We start from the raw sequence: 9,216 nt of genomic DNA on the forward strand, positions 1-9,216 counted from the left end.
GTCCATACAGATTAGTGACCTGTATGTTGAAATATGTAAATATGTTAAAATATGTGAATTCTGTTCATATTAGTGGAAATTGAATGGGCTTTTAAAGTCCATATCCTTATCTTGGGTATAAGCATTGCATTATTGAAACATTTTCAGTAATGCCTCAGAAGGAAATATACAGTTAACTCATTTTTCCTTTCCAAATCAGAAGTCAGCAATACCTTAAAAAAAAACAAAACTAAAAACGGGTTTGGGATGTGGCTTAGTTGTTGAGTGTTTGCATGCATGAAACCCTGGATTCGCTTCCTCAATACCACACACACAGAAAAAGCCAGAAGTGGCACTATGGCTTAAGTAGTAGAGTGCTAGCTTTGAGGAAAAAAAGTTCAGGGCCCAGACCCTGAGTTCAAGCCCCAGGACTGGTGAAATTAAAAAATACACACATTGCTACTATGATACTGATGGTTCAACTTTGGCCAAGTGTTTTTTTAGAAGTGAAATATTGTTAATATGAGAGGTAATCTGTTTTGTCTTTAAAATCATTGATAAGTATTCAATTGTATTGGAAGTTATGTATGTAATTATATATGCTATGCATATGAATGTGCTAGGTGTAATTACATATGCTATGCATATGAATGTGCTAGCAGGCAAGCACAGTCTTGTTGAAGTTCATTGTGTAGGGGATACGATTCTACACACACTTGTGAATGGGGTTAATGTGCTACCATAGGAAAGTACTGGGTGTGATGAATGAGAGAACCTAAATGTGAGCCTACAGTATGGTACCATCCCTTCTCTGGAGTGATTACCAGCTTCCTAGTGACAGCTGACTTGTTTCCATTATGGGCTGAGCAGTATTTTGCTGCTGTTGGAATAGATGCTCTGGATACCAATTTGGCTTTCTTACATTCAATACTTCTGCCTAAACTGCTGCGTGGGACCTTCCCGACTGCCTAAACTGCTGCGTGGGACCTTCCCGACTGCCTAAACTGCTGCGTGGGACCTTCCCGAATGCCTGATCTACCATACCGTATTTCTTTTCAACATCACAGCAAAAGAATAGCAACAGGCCTACACTCATGAAGTTCAATAGTCTTCCATGTTCCCCCTGCCAAAGCCATAGGCACCAGCTACATGGTAACCTTTCACAGGGCTGAGACTAAGGTCTCTAGCTTCTGCCTGGGCTCTGAGTTGTGTGTGTGTTGCTTTTTTCCCAATGGGTCTGGGATGGGGGTGGGGGGTGTCAAGGATTGGGAGTGGAAATATTATGGGTACTCACCAGTACCCATAATGACCCAGGGCCTAGCTAGGCAAGGGCTCTGCCAGTCAGTTCTCTGAAGGCTGGGTCATGATTCCTGGGTCTAGGCTGAACAACCTCATCTGAAAAGAATTGGCAACATGTAGATATTATAGAATTAAGAGTTATCCACATACACATCAGAATTAAAAGTACTGCAACCATGGTCACTAAGAATGCCAAAAGTTGTTTGATATGAATGCTGTGATTTATTTAGTTAAAAGCATCTCTCCCAAGGCTGCTTCTCTCTTGACAACGATACATCTCTGGTAGTGAATTCAGTGGTGCAGGATTTGATGAAACTGTGGCTAATTTCTGATCCCAGCCTGGAATTTAAAGCAATTGAACGATTTATTTTACGATTACCCACTTCTGCTTTTTAGTTTCTGATGGGACTAGGGTTTGACCTCGCCCTTGTGACTGCTTATCGGGGTGACACCTCCTGACCTATGCTTCCAGTGTCCCCCAATATTTTAAGATACTCCTTAGCATTTGTGCCCTGAAACAAAATAATTTATGAGATTTAAGGCGAAAGAATGTGTTTAATATATGGAAAAAAGACTTATTTATAGTCTCCAAGTGATAAGGATTATTATTAGGTACGCCAACATGTAAGTAAAAATGAAATGACCCTCATAAGTTTGCATTTAATGTCCCAATTCTAGGTTGCCAAGCCCTGTGGAGCTGCATTGTCGATTGGCCATTCTATCTTCTCTGCACTGCAGTCTAGTTGCTGACTTCCCTCACCAGAGGCCCTGCTAACCTGTAAGGAAATGCCCAGGGAAGGCTTGGGCTGACAACAGTCTTGGCTCTGAGGTGATGGTATCTCAGCGACAGCGTTCTCACAAAGCTTTGTTACATTGTTACTTACATTAACCTTCACAAACACATCACCACCACCTCAAAGACAGACTCATTTGTCAAGTTGACCCAGCTCAGAGGTGAAGCCTGAGTTTGACCAGGATTCTCAGACTCCAAAGTCCCTAGGTTTTTACTGTTCTATATTCCACCATCCTTAACAAGTCAACTACATGTAAAGAAATTTCTTTTTCTTTTTTGTTTGTTGTGGGGCTTGAACTTGGGTCTTTGGTGTTATCCCTTAGCTTTTCTGCTTAAGGCTAGCATTCACCATTTTGAGCCACAGTTCCACTTCTGGTTTTCTGGTGGTTAATTACAAGTAAGTCTCATGGACTTTCCTGCCCCAGATAGCTTTGCACTTAGATCTCACAGCCTCCTGCATTGCAAGGGTTATAGGAGTGTTCTGGTGCCCAGCTTAAAAGAGGAATCATTGGGTACTGGGGTGAGTAATACAAGGACAAAGTCTTCCCGGGCTGGCCTCCTCCCCCAGGCAACACGCCGAAGACAAGCCTGCTCTTCCTCCTCCACGGTAGTCAGTGTTTCATAAGCAGTTCTTAAATAAATCAATGAAATAGAATGGGCTGAGAATTTTAATTGAGGAAGAATTCTTTGAAGGGAATAACCACACCTATCATGGTCTATATTTAGTCTGTTGTTACAAGTCCCAGTCAGAAGCCTCAGAGCACTGAGCTTGAAATGCGGATCATTGTTGATCTAGACAAAGCACTGTGCTCAAACACCCAATCACAGGCACAGCTCAGAGCTGGCATACTTGCCTGTGAGTATTGGGCACTGGCTTCCGTACTGCACAAGAAAGAAAGTGGAGGAGAGGAGATCTAATCCCAGAGACAGGCCAAGTGGCTTAAGGGCCTGTGCTTTGACACACTTTAACCTTACTTCTCTGTGGAAAACCTTTCCCACAGATTCCTGGCATTCTTATCAGGCCTCTTGCAGACCAACTTTTGCCTGTCTGCTCTTTTTTTCTTTGTTTCTGTTTTTGTGCTTGGTTCTAGGGCTTGAACTTGGCTTAGCAACTGTCCCTGTGACTTTTTTGCTCAAAGCTAGCTCTCTACCACTTGAGCCACAGTTCCACTTTCAGCTTTTTGGTGGTTAATTGGATATAAGAGTCTCACAGACTTTCCTCAGCTCTCAGCCTCCTGAGAAGCTAGGATCATAGGCGTGAGCCACCTCAGTCTTGTTATCTGCAGGTTCTTTATAAAGCAGGTATCACCCGAGTCCATATCAGTTGGCCTCTCAGGCTGTCACCTGTCGCAAGGTTCCTGAGTCAGCTGGCCTACCTTTGGGCAGCCTGGACACACCATGCTGTTCTCTTCCTTGTCTAGTTTAACTTTTACCTTGCCCTTCAGCTCTCAGTCAATCTTTTTCGCAAGGAAAACTTCTGGTCTGTTAATAGGCTGCCATAGCAACATAGAGTCTCTACTTCAAACCATTTAACAAGTGGCATTTTATGGGTGCGCCTGTGCTGTTTCCACCCACTGAATCTCATGTGGAAACTGTCTCTTTGTTTCATGTGGCATTGGTCAAAGCCAAGCACACTGATGGCCACATAAATAGGCGCTATTAAGTATTTATTGCAGGACCGAACAAAAATGAGCCCAACATCAAATTGTCAATTGTCATAAATATGCTCTCCAAGAACTAGCAGAGTCATAATCATAGACAAGAACAAAGGCAAAGTTTACTTCTGCAGAAGGGTGTGCTATCAGCCAAAAATTTGGCAGGCAGGCTGCTCCTGCTCTCTACCTGGTAGTAACTTACTTTCTAAGACTTTAGTATGTCACATTTCACCTTCCCTGGTGACTTTCTGGGGGACATAGTAGGTGGCAAATAGACCATGGAACTGTGTAAAATAAGCCAAAGGAGAAGGCCTTCGATGTCGATCTGTCTAATGAGATTTCTGTCCCATAGGGAAAGAAGGCTCTGTTTCCTATCACTGGAAGCCAGAGGTTAGCTGGCTTCCCTCCTACTAAAGAGATGCTATCACCCCTTCATCTAGAAATCAAAGGTGTGCTCCAGCTGTGAAGGCAAGAAGCCCTGCTGGCATCCTGGCCAGCTCTTCTTTTCTGCCCTTCCTGATCCAGTAGCGTCCTCTCCCAGCCTCACAATTCCTTCCTTTTATCCTGAGCCCCCTTGCTCTCCTTTATCATGAAGTCTGCCAGTGAGCTGGGTGCAGTGCAGCTGGTTCATGCTTGTCATCCTAACGACTTGGGAAGTGAAAATAGAAGAACTGGACTTCAGAACTAGACCAGGCATAAACATGAGACTTTTATTTAAAAAATTAAAATGTGCCAGGTGCCGGTGGCTCACACCTGTAATCCTAGCTACTCAGGAGGCTGAGATCTGAGGATCATGGTTCAAAGCCAGCCCGGGCAGAAAAGTCCATGAGACTCTGATCTCCAATAAGCCAACCACTAGAAAACTGGAAGTGACGCTGTGGCTCGAGAGGTAGAGCACTATCCTTGAGCTGAAGAGCGCAGGGACAGCGCCCAGGCCCAGAGTTCAAGCCCCACGACCGACAAAAAATAAACAAAAAAAAATTAAAACATTAGGGGCACGGCTTAAGTGGTAGAGACCCTAGCTAGAAAGTTCAAGGTCCTGAGTTCAAACCCAGTATTGCAAAAAAAAAAAAAAGCATAGTCTGCCAAAAGGCAATTCATTCGAGGAACTCAAAGCCCAGCACTGAGGATGACAGCACTGTCAGGAATGTTGACACTGGTGTCATGTGCATCTGGGATCACCTCTGCCCTCCCTCCCTTCCTGCTCACTTGTGTCGCCAGACAGAAACACCACAGGGCAGTTCAGAATTTCTAGACCACGCCCCAATATGTCAGGTTGTATCATAAAATCACTGAAGTTGGCAAATGAGGGAAAGATTTTCCAGCTGTATGTTAGGTGTGGTCACTGTTCTATCTTGTGGCTGGGCTCACACTCCAGCTGTGTCCCAAGAAAGACACCTTTTCATTTTTTTTGGCCAGTCCTGGGGCTTGAACTCAGGGGCCTGGGCACTGTCTCTGAGCTTCTTTTGCTCAAGGCTAGCACTCTACCACTTGAACCATAGCACCACCTCTGGCTTTTTCTGTCTATATAGTACTGAGGAATGGAACCCAGGGCTTCATGCATGCAAGGCAAGCGCTCTACCACTAGGCCATATTCCTAGCTGCCCTTTTCATCTTCATCCTGAAGTGCCGCACACGGGCAGCCAGCAATGCAAGAAGAAGCCACTGTAGGTCCTAGTCACGTCTCTCTGCACCAGACCCCTGCTCACATCTCTGACCGCAGCATACTGGTGGGTCCTCAGCACACTTCCTGAGATAGCCAGCCCACAGGAGGGGCTGAGCTGGCCTCAGGCATGGCTGAGCTCACTGACTTAAGACCACTTTGATTGGACTTACCAATCTTGTAGAATGGCAGAGAAAAGTCTCTTTGGTAAGTGGTTTCCTTATACCATGGTTCAGGAGGCTTTTGGTGTTTTCGAAAGCAGATGTATTGAATGAGCGTCTGTTGGTCTAATTCAGGCTGATAGGGAGCCTTGGATGGAATGGACAAGTCTATGAGTGGTCTAAATGGAAACAAAAACGATAGATGAGCACCTCAGAGAGGAGCACTTTGTTCTGTCATCAGGCATCTACCCCCAGGAAGTGACCACAAGACCAAGAACTTCTAGAACCCCATTGTCCCGAGGCTGGGCAGAGCAAAGGTGCGAGAGAGTTAGCTCAGGTTCAGTCTAGCATCCCGGGAAGCTGAGTCCATGGCGCCAATGCCTTCTCTGTCAGACCAGCCCTGTAGTACATCGGAGCGTTTTATAGACCTAAAACCTGTCCTCACCTTCCTCTACCCATCTCAGTTACTTGCCAAAGAGCAAAAAAGAACAAAATGTAAAGCCAACATACCTCCTGACCCTTGTGCAAGTATCAGTTCACTGTTACAGCTTGTTTGTAATATGAATGTAAATACACATTGAGACCTTAAAAATATCCATATATTTTGTTGTAGCTAGTCTAGCAATTGGGGGTGCCCATCAGCGAAGATGTAGTGCTAACAATGCTTTTGTCAAAGTGTTTTAATAATCACAGAAAGAGTAGGAATTCTTCCATGTTAAAAAAATAGGGAACCATCTGAGATGACAGATGTACTAGTTACCCTGCTCTGATTCTCTCACACTGTTCATGGATTTCAATCCCAATGTCAGGTGTACAACTGCTATGTGGCAATCAGAAAAAGAATATTTTTAAAGAATAGGGAAATATTAAGTTGGTAATATAGACATGCAAATTTAAAACAATGCTGTAGAATTAAACCTCTTTGTGCCTTTTTTCTTTTTTTGGTGCCTATTCTAGATCTTGAACTTGGGGCCTGGGCACTGTCCATAACTTCTTTTACTCAAGGCTAGTGCTTTACCACCTTGAGTCACAGAGCCCTTTCCAGCTTCTTGATGGTTAAGTGTAGGTAAGAGTCTCACAGACTTTCCTGCCCTGGCTAGATTTGGGCTTCAATCTCGGATCTCAGCCTCCTGAACAGCTAGAACTACAGTATGAACCACTGGTGCCTGGCTTAGATTTTTAATTTTGAGATGGAAAAAGGCCTACAACATATTAAGTATAAACACAATTTAAGTGGATTATTTGAATGGTATTTGATTTGTCCCAATAGAAATGTTACCAAAAATAGTAAATAGATAAAATGAAAATGAAGTATCACAATACCATTCTATACTATTTTAGGATAGATTTTTGCATAATAGGTTCTGAAGAATTACTTTGGGACAGTGACTTGGGTAATCTTCAATTTAAAAATTTTTGACTACCCATCTTTTCTAAATGTTCTAAAGAGTGGTTTTCATTTGTTTTGTTTTGCTTTGTGCTGGTACCAGAGCTTGAGCTCAAGATCTCTCAGTCCCGTGGCTTTATAACTTAAGGCTGGTGCTCTACTACTTGTGACACAGCTCTACTTCCTGCTTTTTTTTTTTTTATGAGACTTGAACTCTGGGCCTGGGCCCTGTCTCTGAGCTTTTTCACTCAAGGCTAGTGTTCTACCACTTTGAGCCACAGTGCTGCTTCTGGTTTTCTGATGGTTAATTGGAGATAAGAGTCTCATGGACACTTTTCTGCCCAGGCTGGTTTTGAACTGCAATCCTTAGATCTCAGCCTCCCAATAAGCTGGGATTATAGGCCTGAGCCACCGGTGTCTGGCTACTTCCTGCTCTTTGATGGTTAACTGAAGAGACTTGCAGACTTTTCTGCCCAGAGTGGCTTTGAACCAGAATCCTCAGATCTCAGACTCCTGAGTACCTACGATTATAGGTGTGAGCCTTAAATTTTAAACTATTAAGGCTTTCTATTAAGTGGTCAGACCATTATTACCGTCACCATTATTTCTGAGATCATGTGGTTCCTTTATATCACCTCATGCTATCATTCTACCTTTGATGGCCTTGGAAATGAAGATAAGGAATGGGCCTTACTTGTGTATCTTTGCACTGGAATCACGATGCAGTCTTGCTAGTTGCCCAGGGTAGTAACCTTGGAGGTCCTTTCCTTGGTGACTAATGAATATGCTAGTAGAGAAAGTAGGAAGAAAACAGCAATCATTACCATCATTTTTTTACAGGATACTAGCTTTGAACTTTGTCTCTGGCTCCTAGCAGCTAGAAGCCCGGGGATTTCTTGCAGCATCTGATAAACAAGCTTCTCTATGCCAGACCTGCATATATGGGGCTAACCTGCCCACCCCCACATCCAGCCTCCATAGCTGTAATCAAATGTTACTTGTTTTCAGGATTCATCAGAACCTATTTGACACATCAGGTTCAGTATTGGGGAAAAAAGCTGGGTGCAGTTGGCTCACTCCTGTAATCCTACTCAGGAGGATGCGATTTGAGATTCAAGCATTGCGGTTTGAAGCCATCTCAGGCAGGAAAGTCTGTGATATTCATCACCAATTAACCAGCCAGAAATGCAGGTGTGGCTCAAGTGGCAGAGCACCAGCCTTGAGCAAAAAAGCCAAGCAAGAGCATGAAGCCCCAGTACTACCATATGAGTGGTATGAGTGTGTGTGTGAGAGAGAGAGAGACAGAGACAGACAGAATATACAAAGCTAATGGGATAGATACTGATCATTGCTGAAACATGCTTTATTTATGATAGGGCTACAAGATTTCATAGCCCTGTTTTTGTGAGGCACTGGGGAGCGTGGAAGCGGTCTCCGGCCGGCCTTGGCCCTGTGGGGCTGTTTTGAGTCATAAACGTGAGCCTGTAAAGCCAGGATGTCCTGCTTGGCACTCTTGGGAAGCCACTGGTTCAGATGTGGAGGGGTGGAGAAGTGTCCGGGAAAAGGCACAGGCCTCAGACACTGGGAAGAACGTTGCTAGTCCTTGGGAAGGACCTCAGGAAGATGAGTGTTGCTGGGAAGATGTCTGTATGTTGGGTCTCTGTTAATCGTCCTCAGATTCTGAGCCCTTGGTAGTGGGGGGGGGGGGAGCCAGTGGGAAGGAACGTAGTGTGCATGAAGTAGATGCACTATGTCTACAGTGAATCTATGTGATGAGCAGAAATTAAAACTGTGCCTTCCAGTCAGCCCCCATTGCGGCATGCAGACAGGTAGGGTACCCTGCACTCCGCTGGGTCTATGGACACAGAGCTAAGCAGCATCTCTGGCCCTTCCAAGGCCTGTGAAGAGGGAGCAAATGGGATGGGGAAGGGGTTCTGAGAAGAGTGTGGACGAGGTTTCCAGTCTATAACCAGCTGGCCTTGTTGCTTTGTGCTGACTGTGGCTTCAAAATGCATTGTGGCAAGAGTTCTTGGTGAATCAGGCCTGGCTCAGGGGTACAGGCTCAACAAGGGTGAGGCTGAGTCCAGCCACCTTTACTTCCAAAAATAAAGGGAGTGCCTAGTGGAGCAAGCTGTTCACCTCCTGGCAGCTAGAAAACAGAGAAGGAAGAGGAAGGGCTGAGTCCCAGAATTCCTGCCAAGAGCTCACCCCCAATAACCTAACTTCCTCCCACCAGAATTCCTGCCAAGAGCTCACCCCCAATAACCTAACTTCCTCCC

General features: G+C 44.7%; 1 protein-coding gene across 1 annotated transcript in view; it reads right to left on the bottom strand.

The window, feature by feature from the left end:
* Positions 1–1,504: 1,504 nt before the first annotated feature.
* Positions 1,505–9,216, bottom strand: part of LOC105986394 (chromosome unknown open reading frame, human C1orf100) — a 26,266-nt gene continuing 18,554 nt past the window's right edge. Inside the window, exons 2-4 of the mRNA XM_013017288.1 lie at positions 7,632–7,724; positions 5,563–5,729; positions 1,505–1,617 (exon numbers count right to left, since the gene is read on the bottom strand). Coding sequence (XP_012872742.1) covers positions 1,505–1,617; positions 5,563–5,729; positions 7,632–7,724 — 373 coding nt within the window. The remainder of the gene's footprint in view (positions 1,618–5,562; positions 5,730–7,631; positions 7,725–9,216) is intronic.

This window comes from Dipodomys ordii, unplaced genomic scaffold (genome assembly GCF_000151885.1).
Source record: "Dipodomys ordii isolate 6190 unplaced genomic scaffold, Dord_2.0 Scaffold35, whole genome shotgun sequence".
Taxonomy (NCBI): Eukaryota; Metazoa; Chordata; class Mammalia; order Rodentia; family Heteromyidae; genus Dipodomys; species Dipodomys ordii.